Here is a 22,428-nt window from a genome sequence, read left to right on the forward strand (position 1 = left end):
TTATGAAAATAAATTTAGGTTTGTGAAACACTCAGTACTGTACCATGAAAACCACAGAAAACTCCATGGGGAAATGCACAGTAACTCTTCAGAGCATGATTTGACTATCATACAGTTAATAAAGTACTAGGTTGTACACTGAATAAATATTGAACAGCAGTTGCCCATTAAAAGTGAGCACCTTCTGTGCACTGAATGAGGCAGGGGTCCTCTGGTAAGAAAAACATGGCATGGGATTATTTTTTTAAAAGTTTCTTAAAGAATAAGCATAAGGGGCTTGAACTTGTGACTGCAAGCACAGAAATGAGTATTACCAAGTAAACAAAGAAATGCAGACAGATGGCCTTTTTGACCATAAGACCAAAAATATTAGGTCTTCATTCTGATCATATAACAGAAAATTAACCAGAGTGTAACAGAAGAGTACAGAAAAACATCTTTATTACAAGCCAACGTAATGCTGCACTCTGGTAGACAAAATCAGCCCAAAAGTCAGTTAATCCCTAATATCAAGCCTGTTTCACTTTACATTACATAGGAAAAGTATAGTGCTGTACCCCCTTAAAAATACATGCAGCAGAGCCTACTTCTGATGATCTTTGCACTGCAAAGCATACAGGCCCTTAATATCCCACAACATTGAGATTAAGTTATCCTTCCTTTTTTGGAATTTGTATTCGTTTTTTTGCTTATTTGTAACATTCATACATTTACCCAGAGAACAGGGTGAGCTATTATATAATAAATAATTTCATATAATAACTTAAATAAAATCAGTATAAAGAATAGATTTCAAAAGCTTTATCAGTCAAACCATAATACTGTCCCTTGATCTTTCTACACTAAATGTTTTTCAATTGAATTAACTTGAAAATTCATTAAACAAGGATGCTGCCGTGTTAAGGGATTTTTTTGGCAGATCACTCTAAAACCTTACAGTGCATATCAATCACTGATTGCTTTACACAGCTAATAGTAAAAAGTAAAAATATGTTAATCTATTAATTTTTAATTGAGGCCAGTATTAAATTAACTATTAAGTGCATGCTATTTTAACAGGCAAGGTTCTTTGGGTAGACGTGATATCTTTTATTAAACCAACTGAATAGTTTGACAAAAGTTCTTAGCAAGCTTTTGGGCTCAATCACCCTTCTTCAGGCATAGGAAGTCTCTGCTGTTCGGAGACTCCAAGGAATGAAGAAGCTAAAAGTGTGACAGGATGTCAGTGAGAATGTAAATAGGAGGAAATTAGGAAAACAAAAAGGTAGAGCAGGGAAGGGGGAGGAAAAAAAGCAGGGTGGGGGGTGGAAAACCAAAGGTGAGTCAGGGAGACTCTACAGCAGTAGTAATTCAAGGTAGAAAAGAAGCTGACTGTGAAAAAGTAAATACCTGGAAATTAGGAAGACAAAGGGCAGAAATAGAGGGGAGGAGAGGGGAGAAAGTGGTGGGGGGAAGAAAAGTGTAAGAGGTCAGGACTGGCAGGTTTCTGGTGAATCTGATCTGGTAAATCAGATATTAAAAAATGTATTTTAACAATACATGTTATATTGCAGCATAGATTTATGTAAAGGGTAAAAATATGCATATATTTGTGCTTTATTTTGAATAATGAAATAGCAGCTCTGCTATCAAAAATTTTTGGCAGAGGAAAGCAGGGCAGATGCTTTCAAGTTCTGCAGTGTGGAAACCTTTATGAATATAAACAAGTCATTAGTACTTTGATAATGGGCATCAACTCTACTTCCAAATCAGATACTAAAGACCACAAAATCATATATCCACTCATCACTTCAAAACACTTCATTATGAATGAGCATAAACTACTGTGCTAATTTCCTAGATATACATTTTGGGTAAAAGGCTCCTTTTGTGAGCTGAACAGTGTAAACTATTCTGTCATGTTTTTCTAACATGGCTCCCCACTTGTTTACCTTTTTTGCAAAATACAACAACATTAAGACCTACAGTACTTGGTGGATTTACTATTATGTATCCCACTATTAAGCTTAACATTTTTTAAAATAAATATAAGGATTTGGGGACCAAAACAAAAAGTAAAGACGGAACCTTGCTTAATGTAGCTTGGTCTGAAAACAAGCCAAAGGACTTGTTAAAAGCAAGCAAGATAAATGTTTCAATTAGCTAGCTTCTCGCTAGTCATGTTGATTCCTTTATTTTCCATGAACAAAGAGCAGTTCCATAGTCTGCCAAGAGCTTATACATATCTTTGCCTTCATTTCTAAGCATGTTAAATATAAATACTGAAATACAGGGAAGGAAGTCAGCATATGGATGCAGGCATTTTCTCCAAATGCTCCAAAAGTTTGCAGTAACTGAATTTGGACAAATACTCTGAACAGCACTGCTGATTCAGAGTATTCTGAAAAACATATTCAGCAGTTATTACATTGAGTGCACTGTTTCTAAGTGGAATACACAATACTAGCTGACTACTCAGCCATGACACAAGCCCAACAGACTTGCAAATGAGCCTCTACAGCTTCTACTGTATGCATTAGGTATCATACAGAGGCCCCAAGTACATTGTGCTGTTATGCAGATATAACTTCCCAAAAGAGCATACTTTCTTGGACCTGACATTTTTCAAGCATTTTTGTGGGCCACTATAGAAACGGGGAAAAAAATCTGGAAACTTGCCTTTGGTTTGGCCTCTCAGAAAAAGACTCCACTTTATACTCTTCCTAGGCACATACAGTTGTTTCTGCACCCAGTCTACATTCAAGATGCTCATGATAAGCTGTGTGAATGTAGACCAGGAGCAGCATGGACAGGCATATGCTAATCCTGTGATCTGCATAGGGAAACTAAAGTAAGAAACTCAGGTGGTGGTGTTGGGGGTGGGGGACACTAGTGGGCCAAGTGGAGGGTTTGGCAGCTCCAGAAGAAGGGCTGGCAGGATGGGAGGTGGAGGCTTGTCCTCCAGGGGTAGGTGTTGAAAGGACTAAAAATAGCTCATTCATGGGTGCGGTGGTAGGAAGAGTGCAGCCCTAGGGCTTGGGTAAATAGCAGGGTTTTCCCAGCCCTGGGGCTGCACTCTGAATTTGTACAGGCCTTCAAAAGATTGGGCTAACCTGTTCCCAATCTAAGTTAGTTCAGCTCTTCACCTCATACAGGTGAATCCCTATAGGATTAGGCATTTAGATTGACCTAGCTCTAGGCATGTCAATTTAAATGTAATGACTGTATATATGCTCTGTTCGCATCTTTACTCAGAAAAGAAAATTATTTTTAACTGGAATTTTCTGGATGACAGTAAAATAATAGAAAAGAAAAAGAAGTGGGTAACTTTGCATGAAATGAGCAGGAATATACTGCTAGGATACAAAGACATTCACTTGACCTTATGGAAACTTATTGGAGAGCTACAAGCTATGCCCTTACCACGGTGATTTACTGTGTATTAAATAATACAAGCAAAGGACATGCACTGATTTCCTAATGAAGGCAAAGAAAAAGAGGAACTAATTTATTGGTGATTATTCTCCATTAAAAAATTCTGGAGGACAGGAAGAATAAAAGAAGGCCCAAGAGCAGCCAGGCAGTAGATATCTTAACTGAGGATGAATCCCCAGCAGCAAGTATGATTTAATTCTTTTTGCATGTCCATCTAAAACAAATACCACATCAATATTACTAAGGTCTTATTGTTGTAATGATATGCATTATGTTACTAAAATGATACTACGCAAATAATATGGTATGATGCAATTCAGAAATATTATGTTAACAACTATGGCTAGTCAGAGAGTATGATCACTCCGAAATAGACGTTTCCAGAAGCCAGAAAAGAATCACGTAGAGCTGGGTGCTTGTTCCATTTCTTCCAACAAGCAGACCCCTAATTGATCACTAAAATGAGTCACAACAGTCTAAAAACAAAACGCCAAATCAACAAGTGATTTCTTACTTCAAGATTTTTTTAATTCAAGGATTTATTCTACCCTACTCTTTTATTTCATTATTATTTATTTCCTTTCCATCCACATATTTTCCCATTTTGACCTACCATTATTCTGTCTTCACATCATTACAATTGGTGTTCCACTTTCCGTTCTTGTGTCCCCGTCTTTATTCGGAAATTTATTTCTTCTTTTAGAAATTTAAAACACTTTTCCTCTTTCCAATCCTACTTTAAGACCCTTGTCCTCCTTTACTTTATTACTGGCTCTCTTTGTACTAACTGTTGTTATACTTGATAAGGAAATTAATTTATAATAATAAACCATACTGTTCTTTAGCTTGTAGAATGTGCAATATGTTCATGAGACACTGAGATTTTTTTTAATTCCCATCATAAACAGTAGCACACCTACTACAGGTAACATTTGTACATCATTTAATAAACTGTAGGTTTAAATCTTTACATAAATATTATATAGTCTCTCACAGAGCCAGGTTCTAAAACATTATGGAATTGGCTTAAAAACATACATTTACAGTTCTTTTAATTTACCTTCTAATTTTTGAGCTTCAAGGATGCACTGTTCTAGCTTTTCTCTGACTCAATAAGAAATAGTTACATTTTTTTCTTTTAACTAATCTGAGATTCTCACCTAATTACTTGCTTTCAGGACATTTAAAACAACCAGAAATATTGTGAAACTGGAAACACTGCCAACAATGTTCTTCCTAAGACTTATTCCTACTTTTAACAATATTATAATAATCTCCTCCTTTATATTTCACTGCATTTTTCAGGTGTATACAAGTATTAAGAGATACAAGAATCTTCTCCTGAAAAAGTAAATACATCTAATGCCCCTTTACATAGAAGAAATTCAACATTTTTAAAAGGTTCAAACAAAATCAAAAAAATGAGTTTATATCATAGTTAAGTAAATTCCACTAAATTATATACTCCCTATTCATATCATTACTTTAACTGGAAAAGATTAGGCACCACATTTTCAAAAGAGTTTTGCAATGCATGTAGGCAAAACCTAACATACCTACACATCTATTCATAATTGACTGACATATATGGCCAGGTGTGCAATTTGCACATGTATACAGGCCAGTTTTGCCTTAAGCCCTTTGAAAACTGGCCATTCTAGTTAGCTGTAGTTAAATTTTGTAGTTAGCTTTCTCATCGTGTGACGAAAACAGGCAAAACTTCCTAGGAACATCTTTAGCTACTTTTGTATACTAAATACATGACTTTAGCTCTCCATGGTTCTGAAAGAGCTTTTAGGTTTGTCACTTTACAAGATTTTTGTAAAATATCTAAAGTACCTGCAATTCCTTTCCTGCAACAGTTTTCTTTTGACTCCAAACAATATATAAGTCTTTATTAATTAATTAAAGGCAGAACTGATGTATAGACGGGGGGGATATCAAGTAGAAGTAGGGGAATTACTTTGCTTCTGAACACAGCTTTGATAAGTTTACTGCTAGAATATAATAACCAGTTTGGGGGTCCAAATTTCAAGAAGAATATGGAAATACAGTTAATAGGTCAAAAGATAGCTTGGATCCCAGAGCTAGAAAGCTATCCTTATGCTGCATGTTTTCAGGAACCCAGTTTATTCAACTGATGAAAGAGAAGGCTGAGAGGTGACCTGGTCAGTTTGTACACATGGATGATACCTGAATGTGAGGGCAGGGCTTTCCAAACAGTCAGTGGCTGGAAGCTGAAATGATTTCAGAGCTGAATTTATCTAACACACATTTCCTTGTATTGAGGATATTAAAACACTACAATATTTTTCCAAGCTATGTAATGGACTCCCTGTCACTTGAAGATCTAAGGTGAAATTAAATATCTTGTACAGGATATTTTTCTCCAGAGTCTAGACTGAAACATAAGGGCTCCATATACAAGACACCAGATGGGTCTACTACATTATAACTGTCCTCTTGAATCTTAGAGTGTAGATTTCATAGACATTAGGGCTGGAAGGGATCTTGGAAGATCATCAAGTCCAGCCCCCCGCCCGAAGGGCAGGAAGTCAGCTGGGGTCATAGCATCCAAGCAAGATAAGCATCCAATTTACTCTTGAAGGTGTTCAATGTAGGTGCTTGAACCACCTCTGATGGCAGGCTGTTCCAAACCTTGGGGGCTTGGACAGTAAAGAAATTCTTCCTTATGTCCAGCCTGAAATGGTCTTGCATCCCCTGGGGCGCTCTGGTGAACAAATGTTCCCCCAGATACTGGTGGTCACTCTGATAAACTTACAAGTGGCCATCATATCACCCCTGAGCCTGCGCTTTTCCAGGCTAAAGAGCCCCATGGCTCTCAGCTTGTTGTCGTAAGGTCTATTTTTCTGACCTCTGATCCTGTGCATGGCTCTTCTCTGGACTCTCTCAAGCTTCTCCACATCCTTTTTGAATTGTGGAGCCCAAAACTGGGCGCAGTACTCCACCTGTGGCCTCACCAAGGCTGAGTACAAGGGGAGAATGACGTCCCAGGATTTGCTTGAGGAGCATCTATGGATGCAAGCCAGCATTTTGGTTGCTTTTCTAGCCACAGCACTGCACTGCAGGCTCATATTCATCCTGTGGTCAATTATGACCCCCAAGTCTCTTTCCATAGTACTAGCCAGCGTAGCACTGCTGGGCCTACAAGGATGCTGCAGGTTTTTCCTCTCAAGGTGGAGAAGCTTTCATTTTTCAGTGTTAAACACCATCAGATTCTTGTTCACCCATTTGCTGAGCCTGTCCAGGTCAGCCTGGATCGTCCTCCTGTCTTCTGGTGTGGATGCTTTGCCCCAAAGTTTGGTGTCATCGGTGAACTTCACCAGTTTGCTTCTGATTCTAATGTCCACATCATTAATGAAGATGTTGAATAATATGGGTTCAAGGACAGAGCCTTGGGGGACCCCACTGGTCACAGGGCACTATGGTGATTGACTTCCATCAACTACTACCCTCTGGGTCTGACCATGGACCCAATTTCCCAGCCAGCCAGATCATGGTGGACCCAATCCACTGATGTAGATGTACAATCAAGCCCCTAAATATGAAACTCCTCTTATAATACTCTTACAAGATATTTTAAGATGAATAAGTTAGCTGTTTTCTGAATCGAGAGAAGAATGCTGAGTAGCTAAGTAGATATAAAGGGTTGCAACTTCATATTAAATGTGTTCACCTGCTCACAAATATAAAGACGTGTTTTAACTCTAGGGATCTTCAAATCCAACTCTACATATCTGTTTAGTGCCTTCTGAATATATACTAAGTGTTTGGAAATTTGCATCTATATACAGAATTTTTCTTGAAAGAATACTTCTAAATAAATAAAACAGAATAATATAAGTCATTAAAAATATAGCAAGTAATCAGCTTAGGTATTGTTATTCATGCAATCATCTTGAAGCACTATACAGATGTTAAGTTCACCTCACAACATTGTTTTGAGCTAATTATTATACACATTTATAATAGGAGGAACCCTCGAGGCAGGTCACAGATCAAATTTAGTGGCAGAACTGAATAGAAAGCAGGGGTCCCAACTTTCAGTCCCTTCTTTTAATCACAGAGCTATAAAACATACTGAACTCTTGTCATGAGAGGTTTCTATATGCAGATAACACCTACTAATGTTTTCTCCCAAGCTGCTGCTTTCCTAAAAAACTCAAGAGAACTCTTCTGAACAGAGGAATGAGGTGTAACCTGTGGCAACGGCACATCCTGAGAGGAAGGGGAAAATGGAACCTGGGAGAGAGGGGTGCAAATATAATAGCACTCACTACTGATTGTTGGCCATGCAACCATTGTTGCCAAGCCAGAGCTTTTCCTGTCTCATGTGCCACCACTGCCCCAGGAACAGAGTTATCTTGTTATGCGTCTGACCTGTGGTATAGAGGCTGTCAACTAGCTAGCATTAGAGTTTTCTCTGGACATGTTGCTGCTACCCAAGAAGGTCAGCGTATGCCACAGACTTTTTGAACAACTATTCAGTGGGCACATCTACATGAGATGCTTACTGCGCAGTTGTTACTGTGCAGTCATTCAGTACTTGTATAAACAACTACTAAATGACTGCACAGTAACTGGAGTTACTGAACAGTAGTTCCACCAAACAGCTTTTTTGTGTTGCTGACTGAGCAGTAGCCTGAGAAATAGCATTGTGTCATGCTTTCTTCAACACAACACTACTATGCAGTAGTCATGAGCTACTGTGTAGTTAGCATCTACAGAAAATAATTGGATGAAAAAGTGATACAAGGAAAGACAGACAATGGAGGATGACAGTAAGAGCAGCTATTGATGTCCCTGGAGCTGAACTGTGAGCATTGCTAGAAAAACAGAATGTGCAGTGTCAGTTTCAGAATTCACTAGGAAATATTTTTCCAAGCTATGAACAACCATAGAATGGCATATTTTTGCATACGGAAAATTAGGAAATAGCGAGCAAAAGTACTCAGATGAGTGCTAAATAAAAGATCATCATGTGTTGCTAGCCATTCTCATTAATAGGATCAAGATACTAGCAAAACACTGACCAACATTGTCCCCTTGCTTTACTTGTGGCAAGTTAGGGTGGTCTGCCTTGCAGCTGTGTGGCAGGGTTGATTGCACAGTTTTAGTAAAATGTTGGACAAGGATTTGTATGAGATGGTTTGGATAGGGATGATCTTGCCTCAGGCAGGCAACTGGACTAGACTGCCTCCACAAGTCCCTTCCAGCCCTGTTTCCATGATTATAAGAATTGCAAAAAGAAGATTAAAATCAAGGGAAGAGGATAATACACAGACTTCAGGGTTAAGATTTTACCAGAATAAAAACACTGAAAATTTGGAAATGTGGGTATTGTATTTCTGATCATAATTATTCAGTTTCATCTGCATCCTATTTTCTCTTCTACACCTCTGTACCAAGGGTAGATGGACACTAGTTTTGGCCCAAGACAGTCCAGTTATGAGACAAACAATGTACTAGAAAAGCTTGTTTATTGTGGGTATGGGAGGAGTTTTGCTTAGTGAACAAACAAATTCAATTACATCTTGAATCATCTACATGAACAATCACATGCAGTAGCCAGATACAAAAACCACTCCAGAAAACACATGGCTTCATTTAGTCTGATATTCTCAAACATCACATTCTCAGACTCCCTGATTTTATGCATGCACTTGATAGCAACATATTTGTTTCTTTTATAAGTGGGCCATGTAATGATTACAGATTGAAACTTTAGAACAGACATCTGTCTTAGAAATATTCCCTCCTCTTCAGCATGAACATTAGGTAGCTTCACATCATTTTAGTCTTTCATTTCCTTCTTTCTGCCTGTTTTTTATCTTGTACTTCCTGTTTCATATAACATTGTTTTCTGGAAAATTATTTTTTTTCTTGGACTTCCCATCTATTAGCTTGAATAGGAGAAGCGAGCTGTATAATTTAACCTTTATCTTGTGTGCCGCTGTTGTAAGTATTTCTACTGTGCCATAGTTACTTGAATCTAAGATGACATTGCAATCATTAAGATTTCCGTGTGTAGAATCATTGGATTCTACACACGGAAAATTTATAAATTTGTTATAATTGTACATATATATAATCTAATGATTGCAACATCATCTTAAATTTGTCCCCCCACACACACTGCTTGCTCCCTAGCCCGTATTCCCTGGCACTGCCCCCACAGTGTCTGCCCTGCTTACTCCCCACAGCCTCTGCCTCCACCTACTACTTACTGTTCAGCATGATGAAGCAACAGGAAAAATAACTGCAAAGCAGGCAAATTCACTTGTACTTATTTACAATCTACAGTCTACCTTCCAGCAATAAAGATGGTCTGCAAATTAGGTTATATGCATGGAAAATTATACGTTCATTATAATTTTCCTTGTATAGAACCTAATTAGTGGAAGTTCATCTTAAATTCCTCCCCCCCTCAATACTATGGCAAGAAAAGTAGCGTTGGGGGTTGAGGGGTCAGACACTTTTTCCTTGTCCCCTTACATCTGTGCCTGTTCCCTCCCATCTGTCCCCCCTGCTGCAAACTCCTGCTGTGTGCCCCATGCTGCCTGCCCCTGCCTTCCATCCCCTGTTCCTCCCTGAAGTCTGCCCTCTCATGCCCTGCTCCTCTACCACTCCTTATTCACCCCACCCTTATCTTCTGCTGCAGCTCCGCTCCTTGTTGCAACACTCTTCGGCAGCAGGGCAGCTGTTGGCCAGGTGGGTTACGCTGGATGGAATGAAACCAGAGCAGAGGATAAGGATGAAGGGTGGGTAGGCTGCAGGGGGTGCAGAGTGGGAGAGGCAGGGGGGCAAGGCACCTGCACAGGGGACAACAGATGTGGGAGCAGGCTACAGGTTTCCTGCTCCCCCTGTTGTCTCCCCCACATCCTACCGAGCTGTGTGCGCCCTCCCTTGCCAAATAAACCATTCTGCCCCCATAGGGATGCTTCAGCTCTGGGGATTTCCTGAACCCCCAGGGTAGGGAGATCACCAGTGGCAATCCTCCTGCCCTGGGGGTTTCATGCACCCCCAGGAAGGATGGATTTCTAGGAGCACCTCAGTTGGGGTGTCTGGGGCTCCCAGCTATGGGAACCTGCTTCTTGCTGGTGCAGGGAGGTGCTAATCCCTGGTTTAAAATCCATATATATCCAATCCTGGGCTCCCCCTTCACCAGTAATAAGGAGCATTGGGCTCTAATACACACTCCCACAATTTTGCCTCCTGCCATCAGTCACTCAAAAAAGGTCATTCTATTCTGATACAGCAAGCTATTTCCCCCCTTCTGCCTCCTCCTCCAAACCTTTTATCTTCTTGATTTGTCCTAATTAGATTTTAATATTTCACTAACGTTCTGATCCTGCAAATCTCACTACATTTCAGTAAGAACAACTACATTGTATTTACAGTCTGTGGTTAAGGTGTCTGAACTCCTACAACTCTCCACTCATAGACTCACATAATCAGGAGGTTGGAAGTGACCTCCAGGGTCACCTCATCTACTCCATAAGGGAAATTACTGTGCTCAATTTCTGGGCTGAAAAGAAATGCAAATATAAATGTAGCATGACTGTCCCTCCTGGAAAGTAGGGCAAGGACCTTACACAGTGGTCCACAGTGTGTTCAGTATGTTCCTAATCCCTGGTTTAAAATCCATGTATATCTAGTAACCTCATCAGGAAAAATGCAGAGAAACACCACTATAAAAGCAAAGAAAGAAAGGAAAAAAATGGTAGGAGAGCAGGAAGAAGAAAGGAATTGGGGTGCAAAATATAGGAAGATATACAATGATGCAAACAGGAATTCTACTGTATTCTAATCCTGCTAATGTAAGCCTCCTTTATTAAACACTGCTGTCAGATATTCTACCAGTATCTCTTTTCTTTCTCTAACTCCACCTCCCCCAAAACTCTTCTCATTAGCTCTCTTATCTGTAATTTTCTTTAGTCTTTCCTTATAATCCTTCCCTCTCCCTTCTGTTTCACATCCAACATCTTTAATACTTTTTCCATTACTTTATAATCCTCTCCCAGGGTTTGTAACTGTCTGCCGAGTCAGCCTTGCTGGAAGCAGTACTTAACGTCAATCACTGAGGGGAGATCGTGATACTAGCATAGTCGATCCCAGGTTTTAGGTCTGTAAATCTGTACAGTACAGTATACAGTAAATCTGTATAGTAGGAAAAGGTATTTTTATTACTAAACAGTTCAGGGAAGGTGAAATTTTAAACTGTTTTGTAAAATGTTAGTGTTTTAACAGGGATATGTATTTGGAAATGGTAAAGAATTATCTACAAAATTGCAGCATAGTTTGCCCTGTCCCAATGTTTTGCCTCCTAAAGCTAACTGAAAACTAAGAGCCTTTGTGATAATTTAATAAAGTAGCAAAAAAACAGATTTATATGAAGGTCCATATTCTCAATATAATATATGGTGGTACAGCCATCCAGTCCCCTTTATCATTTAAAAGGCAGTAGGCAGCAAAAGCTCCAACCTGAGAATATACAATTCAGTTAAACTCTGTGGATTAGAAATGCCCCTTCAGTATTTCACATTTATATTACATACATTAAAGGGTACATTATATTTACTTATGCTTCTTCATTGAGTTAACATTCATACATGAGTTACTTTAGTTGAAACTACTTATTGGAGTAATTCTTACTTTAGCTTCTGATGTTGGTTCCAAAAAGCACAGGCGATTTCCAAGTCCCTCAGCTGCCAGGCAGAACTTTCGTTGTTCTTTGTGGATGTTGGCAACGCACTGAAGTACTACTTCATCATCCTGTCAAGAAACATGAGTAGTAGTGAGAATACATAAAATACCTGTAACACTGGGGGCAACAACATCTAAGCTACATTCATATGAGCCTGGGACAATGCACCTAATAATAGTTATTTAGCCATATTTTACTTTAATGTATTTAAATATATATCTGCTTTCTCCTCTGTGACCAGGTCAGTCACGTTTCAAATCCTGCATACTGCTGTATTCCAGCATGGGGTCTAGTATCCCAGTTTTGAGAGGCGAGCAATTGAGACCACTCACTAACTTTTCTTTAGCAAACAATGCTAAGCTGAGAAAGGTGGTCTCTGGTTTAGGATTATAGGCTAGTGCTCTTGTAATTTGTTTTGTTTTTTTATCATTTCCCTGTTTTATAAATTATTCTGTGATCTTACTATAAGCCACCCAGAGTCCTTGTGGGGGAAGACAGTATATAAATAAACAAACAAACAACACATTGAGTCTATTATCCTGCTCTGCTCCCCTTACCATGTCAGAAGAAAGGGAAAGGGAGAGTGGAGCCTGTGGCTCATAATTCTACTTTTAAAAAAATTTCCAAGTCCATTGAACTTGGAAGTGTTTCAAATTTCCAGGGGGGAGTAGAAATGTACATCTTGATTCAGTCTATCGTTGCAATGTTACTGGTGCTCCACCTAACTGCTATTAATCTATTTGTCTATGGACATCATAGAACAAAAAGACTACTCAGATCTCTGATGCTTCTGTCACATTCCTGAATAACCAATAATTGCAGAATTTATAATTGTATAAACGAATTAAATCCTTTGACTGTTATGGAAGCCAATGTAAATCAATCAAAAGAGTTAAACTGGATTTAGTGGTCCCAGGACAAAATATTGAAAAGCGGCGTAATCAGAATTGCGACAATTCTGCCTCTTCTTTTAAAGCCTGCTACCCAGACATGCCTGGCAGTCTAATCTTTTGCTTCTAGGCTTATTTTCCCTTTAATCTGCCCCTAGGGTTGTAAAATGCCTTCTGACCTGAATAGGCACCTGCAGACTTCATTTCATTTTTCATTTCTTTTGATCTAAATTTACTGTAGTTTAGGGGCTGCTAACATGCAAGAGAGACTTGGAAATTCTGAGACCTCTATCTGAGGTCAGCTCATACTGAATTTAACCAGGATTGGGGCTGTGGTTGTATGAAATTCTAAAATCCTGGCCAGTTGAGGCTATTCACAAATGTATGCCAAATTCATCAAACATTTTTAATAGAAAAAACCCAGCAAAGGTGAAATTTTTCATTTTGACATTTTCATTTTAAAATATTTTATGATGAAAAAATTAGAAACAATCAAAATCAAGCATTTATTTTACATCAAATCATAGATACTGTAGCAGTTTTGATTCAGCAAAAAATACTTTGTGTTGACTGAAACATTTTTTATTAAATTTTTCAACTTGGATCATCAAATTTAAAAATACCTCTATTTTCATAGCTCTAACTGTAATACTAGGAAACATTGTCTCTACAATTGTTCACTTATAAATAAAAGTATTCAGAGTTCATTACTAATTCATATTTCCTACCTGATACTGTCAGCATTACATAATTCTGTTATGTACTATCCATATTCTTTCTGTTTACAAATAAATATGATTTTGAGAAGCGGTGCTTGGTAATGTGACTTCTTCATGTCTATAATGGGACCTCCCATCTAGCTGAATTCTGGCAGGAGCTCTCTGTCATTCAGCAATGACAGAGGTATTGGTCATAACCCTTGCTTTTGACGAAAATGGTGTACTAGGCTAAGGAAGTTTTGTTAAGAGGCCTTGCCTTAATTTTCTTCTCTCATTATAAAAAATGGATGGCAGATTGATTTCTTTATCAGCTGGAAAAAAAATAATATTTGGGGGCATAATAATTATATTAATCATTCTATCTCTTCCATCAACAACCATTTAATAATATTTACCTTAAAATATCAGCCTAATTTATGTTACATCTACATGTGTACTGCATTAATATTTTTATTAACATGTAAAAGCCAAGGAAAGCCCAAACAAAAAAGTTAATATTTTACTTATTTATTTATTAGACGTATAAACTGCTCTATTGAAAAGGCTCAGAATGGCTTACAATAAAAAATTGCCTATACAGAGGATTCCCCAAAGACCACACCCAAACCTGAGAACACCACTTCCAGTTCCTCCCTCCCCCTACCCGACACCTACTTTGCTCAAACCCCCAATAGCCTAGTGGGCAAGAAATTCTAAGTGGTGGAATAAGAGCAAAGGTGGGGTTAAGTTTGCTGTCAACCATTCAAAATATCACTAAACACAAAGGCTAGAGACAGCCTTTCAAAAAAGCCAGAGCCTGGATTGATTCAGTCTTTGCAGGTTAGTCTAACTTAGCTAGGCTAAATCAGTATATAACTGACAGGCATCCCAGAAATGCAGGCACATGCATGCAGTGGCTCAGGCTAGAAGCTGGAGGGGAGTGGGGGGCACTACAGCAGCTTTCCCTTGCCTTCCATAGTGCTGAGTGGAGAGGGGCATGGCCAGGCCCAGGCAGGATGTTCTAATTATGGAGGGGTACCCCCATGCCCAGCAGTTGATAACACTATGTTTATCACCCATAACTCAATGTTTATCACACCATTAAGAAAACAAAGAAACACAAGCTTCTCTCCATTAGTTCAAGCTCACCTTAAATAACTTTTTCCAAGGAAGGAATGGAGGGACATTACCAGCTACCTGTTGATTAGCTCCAAAAAGCCCTAAGTGGATACAGTCCTGTCTGCCTTTGTCTGGTCTCCCACAGCACAAACTATAGCCAGCATGTGGTATGCTAGCTAATGCTGGGAGGTGTCTGTGTAAGGCAGAAGGAAGGGGACAGTTTATGCTTAGCAAAGAGTGGTGAGGGAAGTGGGGGGAAGCAGGGGGAAGTCAGGTAGATGCCTGCAGTCTCTGCCAGAGCTCCTGCCAGGGAACACCTGTGTGGTTCCTTGTTTATAATGGGACCTCCCATCTAGCTGAATCCTGACACTATATATAGCAGAAAGGAGGGGCCAGTTCTGCTGTGGAGTAGAGAGCCCTGCCCAGCCCAGAGAGCATGCCAGGATGCTGGGAGAGTCTGGTTTAACTTAAACCAGGAAGTGGTCAGAGACAGACATCATATAAAGTGGATTGACACAAATCAGTTAAGTCTGATATGAAATTCAACTAGGTTTATCTCAAATTGGTTTCAGCCATTTTCAAACTGGTTTATGTGCACTGAACATCTGTTCTGTTGCAGGTTTAAACGAGTTTCTGATCACTTAAACCGGTTTATGTGTAATGTCTGTCCCTAGCCTAGAAGTGCTGGACATCTTGTATTCACATTCTTTCAGAAAATACTGCCTTTTATACTTCCCTTAATAACTAATTTGAATTTAAAAAATCAAATTCATGCATGATTAAAATAGGAACACAATTTTTAGATTTGTGCCAGCATATTTTAAGCATATGGCTGTCTATAAATCTACAGAATGAAGAGCTGAATTCACTTTTGCTCTTGTGACAGTTGAGATTGGTACATTCATTTTTACTACATATTCATATATGAGCATGTTGATTTAAATATTACTTGAAAGGAAGTTATATTTCAAGTCTGTGAAAGAAGTGCCACTCAGAACATCTCATACTCTGAAGATAATTTTTCAAAGTAGTCTGCATTACCATACTTCTACAAGGAACCAAATTCTCTATCTCCTGTCTAAACTTCATTCTGAAACAGTGATCCCTAATGCTCAGTTATAACACACACAGGTGCAAAAATCCTAAGTAATAAAGAAAATACTCAAAATTAACTTGCAAACTGTAACTCCTTGGCCTGGCAGAACTCTTCCCCTTTAGCTTTCAGAATGAAGCCTACTACAAGAATCTCACTATAATAGGCCTACAAAATCAATTTTAATTGATCACTGACTTCAGCTGTGGAACAGTGTGAGCGTGTTCATATTGAATAAATACATGCATTTTCAGTGGCTAGGGCATACTATTGCTTCTTATCAATTCACTAGTTTTTTTCAGCACAATCCAGATTTGAGAGTAAAGAATGTCAACAGCCAATGAAACTGCCACAAGAAATGCTTTACTTATATCACTGTGGATACTCCATTGAGAGTTTGGCATATTTATTGGGTAGTATGGGTATAGACCAGACTGGAAAACCACCACCTAAGGGTATATAACATATTTAAAACTGTGCAGTGACTGCATTTAATAATGGAAGTACTTTTACATATTTGGCTGAAACAAACATTTTTGTTACAAAGGGAAAAGATAAGATGGCATCAGAGATGCCAAGTATATAGGGTCCTGAGAGCCCTGGCTTCCCTTAGGAAGAGGGCTGTCACTTGAAATGCATAAAACTTCTCAAATGTCCTTCATCTTATGCATTTCTTCCCCCGCAAAAATGAAAGTTGGTACTTGTGGATGGGATTGCATTTACTTTGCCATTTAGTGATGCAATATGCAGTAATCCAAGACCAAGTTTTCACTGTTTTTTCTGAATAATAATGGTATAAGTAATCTGAAAATCAGTGAAATGCCATTGTAAATTCTTGCTAAGAAATAAAGGAGTTTTGCTGCAAAACTGCAATAAAGACAAGCTGTTCCTTCAAAGGAGCACATAGAAGTGCTTTTCCATACACTGCACTTATTTAAAGGGGCAGAAGGTAGTCTATAAAGTGCCATCATACTCTAACTCATTCAGAGGGATGTGCGCTTTCATAGGTATCAGTGACGTAGTTAAAATTATTATGCAAGTCTTTGAACATACATCTGGTAACAGCAGCAACATCCACATGCCATTAAATATGTTGCATTACTACTACAGTAACTATGTAACAGACACAGACATTTGTTTGAAATCAAACTTGAGACCCCCTTGACTTCCTCAAGGTGATGGCAAGCAGGCATCCCATGTTGCTGGCAAATTCAACCTCAGTAAAGATTATACTACTACGCTCTCACCAGGTAGAAGTTACTTAGGGGAAATAGTTCAGTTTGCTTCTGGAGGAGGGTCAACCCCCTCCCTTCAGAAAAACATGACAAATGATTAGAAATATAATCACCTTATATCCTTTATGGTACATATTTGTGCTAAAATGGTAGAAACGTAATCATATTTATATATGTTCTCCCTTTAACTCCTTCTTCACTATAAAAGCAATTTTGCCCAACAGTGACAGACTATTACATAAATCATGCTGCTTAGACTATTCATTGTTTATATATAAATGCAGAAAACATATACTAGGGCATTTTCATTACTGTAGGTGAGCAACCTATATTGAACTTATTAATTTAGAAAGAATGGGGAAAGTGTTTTTAAGGTTATATACAATGCATTAGCACAACTTTGCATAGACTGTTCATATCCAACAAACCAAATAAATTTAAAATATTTCACTTTATTTTGACATGCAAGTCATAAAACTTGATTATAACATCATTATCATGATGTAATCATGAAATGAAGTAACAATATAAAATAGCTTCTAATGAAATATATAAGCTACTGCTTATGCTTTGGCCAAGAATGTAAATAAAACATGCCAACATAAGACATGTTTTCATGACTGGATGGTATAGCATTAACTGGACATTTCCCTGTAATTTTTACTTTCACAGCCAGGGGCTGTTGTGGCACTAGATACAGAGGCATATCTAATCAGCCAGGTGCCCAGGGCAGCTGTGATGCACAGAAGCAGCAACGATTTCTGACTGCTGCTGTGGCTCTGGTGTAATTGTGTGGGTGTGTGGCCCTTCTCACCCCAAAGGTTGTCCTACTGTAGTTACAAAGCTTCTTCTGTTGGTACCCAGAGAGTATGACAGGGTAGGAGGAGGAGAAGGAGGAAGTAGACAAAATGACAAGTAGATGGGAAAATGGAAAGTTGACTGGGACAAAGAAGCTGGGGTGTTAAAAAAACTAGGAATATAAATTAGTGGCTGAGATGGAATCTGTGGACTTTACTGAGGGTACTTAGAGCAATCTAAATGGCTGAGTGTGCAAGCATTCACAGGGCTTAAATTGTCCCAAAAATGGAAAGTTAGTTCAGCTCAGAGATGAACTAACTTTAGATCAGGCTGGCTTACCCTGGTCTTAAGTGGGTTACCCCAACCTAACAAACAGCTGCACATGTTCACAGCACAGGCCCAGGGCTCTTTGGTTTTAACCCCCTTCTCCTACCCACAATAGTGATAAAGCTATTCCCCCTCCCAACTACCCATCCGATCCAGGCAGCACCTCCCCCATGGACTTGCCAACCTACCCCACCAGACCTGCCAGTCCCCTCCTGATCCCATCAGCCCCTCCCTATTCCATGTAACAGAGGTTAATACAATTTACCACACAGAAAGGGAGAGAAGAGTAGCAGCTACTGTTTTCAAAATGCTGGGATTGTTTGCCTTTGCTAAATATAAAGGCTCAGTCATCCCAAAAGGCATGCTGATAAAATGATTACTATGAAAGACTAACAGACTAGTGGAAAATGCTAGCTTGGTCATAAAGTAAGGAAGTATTTGTGAGCAAGACTGCTGCTTCTGTAGACTACTGTTCTATAAGCAACACCAAATGCATGAAAGCCAAAGAAATTGTGAATGCACCAGTTCCTAAATGCAATTTATTTTCTAAATGAACTTTAAAATATATTCACTTCATGGATTAATGTAGACATCCTTTAAATATACCTTCACATACCAGAGTTCTTGCCATTACATTAATTTTTTTCCTCTCTTCTCTGAAGAAATGTTATTTTACTTAGATGGAGCCTTACTTAAGGAATTTGGCTATATTAGACGAAGACAAAAGCAAAAGTATAGTAATAAAATATTTGTGTCCACAAACTTTTAGATTCCTTTCTCTCTCTCTCTCTCGTTACCTTTTCCCCTTGAAATAACTGAGTCAACTCAGAATTAAGTAACCAACAGCAAGTCTTTCTATAAAAAGCACATCATTGATTTAGAAAGTCCCTATTTTCTCATGCAGCTGCAAGTAATTGTTGCTTCAATCTATGCAGTAAAGGAGAAATAATACTGAAATCTATGTACCAATATATACTAGGAGACGAGAAGCAAAGTAGCAGATCACAACAGATGGTGCTAACAATGGAATATCTGAGAATATATTCACTCTACAGTACCCTATCATTAAACTCTTTCACAAAATATAGAAATAAATGTGTACTTGTACCATTAACCTAAGAAATGCCAAAGACAATTTTCTCAGGCATATAAAATATATATGTATAAAAAAAGGTCCAGATATCAAAATAATGCATTTTTTTTTGAGTAATGCATTTTGAGATTACTGTCATATGATAATTTACATACATACTTGTAGTTATAATTACATATAGTTAGGTGACATAACTGAATAATAAGCAGGTATAGGTTTTAGGCTCCTGGCAGATCCAAAGACATCCAAAGACAATGTCTCAGGAGTTAAAGACAGAATCCTGCTTCATGTATATTATTATTATTTATTCAAATGTATGAAGTTTAATTGTCCCTAGGACAATTGTTAATTGATGCTCTAGGTCACTTTTTCAATAAAGAACAGTTACAACATAAAATTGACAATGGGCTGCCCACAAATATATCCACCTCAATCCAAAATTTCATCAACAGCTTTCACAAAGGGGGCGGGGAGGAAGGGAGGAGAAGGGGATAGTTTTAGCATGAGAACAAACCACCTAAATCTAGACTGGTAGCAGTTCACTGCTTCTGGGAACAGCATGTACAGCCATTTGCTGCTGCCAGGAGTGGTGTAGGGAGTCTGAGGTAAGTAACTCAGGGTATGGGGGGAGAGGAGACAGGCTAGAGGGATTGTGGGAAGGCTGATATGTCCGTGGAGGCAGAGGGATTGCCTGGCTGGCAGGAGGGGGATGTGAAAAATAGCCCAGTCAGGGTAAAGGGAGTGTGGAAACAGTAGAGTCCCAAGGCTGGGGTGAGGTCATTCACAATATTGGGTTTCTAGACTGGGTCAACCCTTTCTTGAGTGCACCTCCTGTACATATATCCTTTTGTGCTGTGCTCAGGAGATTAACAAATCTGCACTCTGCCAGAGGAGTTCCAGAGTTGAGGAACCATTACAGAAAGCACCTTGCTAGCCTCTTGATTATAGTTAAGGGACTCTAACTGAAACACTATAAAATGTACTAATTTAAGAATATTCCAGGATTATTGTATTTAGTTAGGTCCTGCCTGAGAAGTACCAAGTAAAAGAGGAACAAAGGACCTCTTGGATCATTAAATACAGTCACTGCTATCGGGCAATCATCATAGCCGTAAAATCACTTCTACTATCCCATCAATCTCCATTCAAAAGCTAATGATATATTTTGTTACCAGTACTCTTCCTGGCAACCTGTTCTCATGTCCTTCTAGGTTTTAAATTGGTTGTTTTGCCAAAGATGAAGACTTTTCAGTCGGTACAAACTGGTGAAAAAGACTCCTCAAGCCACCTTTAACCCAGCGTTTGGGATGTGCTATACTGTACTTCAACTACAGTGAGAATTGATTTTATGAGTTTTGTACAACATTCATGAAAACATAGGAAAAATAATTTAAATTTGGGATGTTAACTCATAATTTAATTGAGCTGTTAATAATAAGTTTTCATCAGCAGCAGATCACCTACAGAATATTATTAAAGACGATATATATTTAGTATAAAAGCCAACAGTACCAAAAGGCATAATAAAAATGATTCAGTTACTTTCCTATATTTTACTTTTTTGGCATCTAACTACATATTGACAGAAAATAAATGATACATCTGATCACTTAGCACAAATCATCATAACTGTACTCCATACTAGTTACAATAAAATTAATAGTCCAGAGTCTCAAATTCAAACAAAAAACACACAGTCTTAGTGCCTACACAATGCTGACAAAACAAGCATGAGATTTGCAATCTAGATTAAAGAGTATGGTTTCTGGATTTTTGCCCAGAAACAAACTACCTCACTGCTTTTTAATAGCAGGATATCGGTATTAGCCATAAAACCCCCTGTTTTTATAGTGTTTGCATCATTCTCTCCTTAAATCTCCCTTTATTTTAAATAATTTAGTTTTAAAAAGAAACAAGAAGGCCACATGTTTTTATACACAGATATAATCACGTTTTAATGATTTAAAAAAATTATTAACTGTTAGTATAAACAAACGCTCAAGGTCCAGTTCTGTTACCGTATATAAAAGTTGTAGAAAAAAATTGTTACATATAATAGAAGCAGAAATATACTACTCTTACAGGCACTTTGGAGTCTCTCACTCTAGCTTTCAGGTCAGCTCATTCAGACGTTGGCTAGTCCTATAGTTACATAGGATGTCCGTCTCCCCACTGAATAAAAGCATGCTTCTAGAACATCTTAATCTCCCAATACACCCCTGCATCTGTGGGCTTTAAAACCACTTCAAATACGTTAGGATTTTTTTTTCTGCTGCTGGTGATTTTCCAACCTCTATTTCTTGCTGAGAAAATGAGTTCTCCCAGATTCAGCCAACCATCTGCTTCTAGGTGTTTCCACCTGAACAGACAACCATTAAGGTTTAATATCCCAACTATTTTCTTGGTCTGACAGAGACATGCTAATATCCTAATAGGAAATGACTCCACAAGTGCTAAAGTAGACGATGCTAAAATCATTTAAAACAACTGCAAAACACACTTCATAAGTTGTACATAGATGCTCCAGTCATCATGGAAGTATGAAAATCTTTATACCATAAGGAAAAATACCACATTTTGCAAACAGCTTGGCTAATAAACCTCCTGATTATAATTATTGTAATTTAGAAGTTTTATAGTACTATCTGGGCTCCAAAATTTGACAGTGACTATATTACAAACCAATGAATTAAGTGGATATCTTAAAAAAGCCTGCAATCCCATTTCACAATTAGCTTTTCTGCTAAAAAATTAATCAATTGAGATGCTACCAAAACTGCAATCAAACTTACTTCAGACTGATTAGTTCTGGAAAACAAACATTTCAGAATTATCTTCTCTGCAAAAGGTAACAAAATCAAGCATTGCCTCTTTACACATCTTTTATTTTAAACCAATTGCCAATATAATAGAAAACTGGCTGAAAGAAAATCATAAAATATGATACAAAGATGCATACAGCAGTTTCTGTGTTGCATGCAAGTAAGGTATTGATTGTAAAGCACTCCAAAGCACAACTTTCAGTGAATTAGT

The 22,428-nt window shown here is 38.3% G+C and overlaps 1 protein-coding gene across 12 annotated transcripts in view; it reads right to left on the reverse strand.

The window, feature by feature from the left end:
- The window catches only part of RYR3 (ryanodine receptor 3), a 541,049-nt gene that overhangs the window by 423,749 nt on the left and 94,872 nt on the right, over positions 1 to 22,428 (reverse strand). For all 12 annotated transcript variants that reach the window (XM_090033490.1, XM_090033491.1, XM_090033488.1 and 9 more), the window contains exon 2: positions 12,091 to 12,210. In XM_090033490.1, the coding sequence (XP_089889616.1) occupies positions 12,091 to 12,210 (120 nt within the window). The remainder of the gene's footprint in view (positions 1 to 12,090; positions 12,211 to 22,428) is intronic.

This window comes from Crocodylus siamensis, chromosome 2 (assembly GCF_052110815.1).
Source record: "Crocodylus siamensis isolate JL-2025a chromosome 2, ASM5211081v1, whole genome shotgun sequence".
Classification (NCBI taxonomy): Eukaryota; Metazoa; Chordata; order Crocodylia; family Crocodylidae; genus Crocodylus; species Crocodylus siamensis.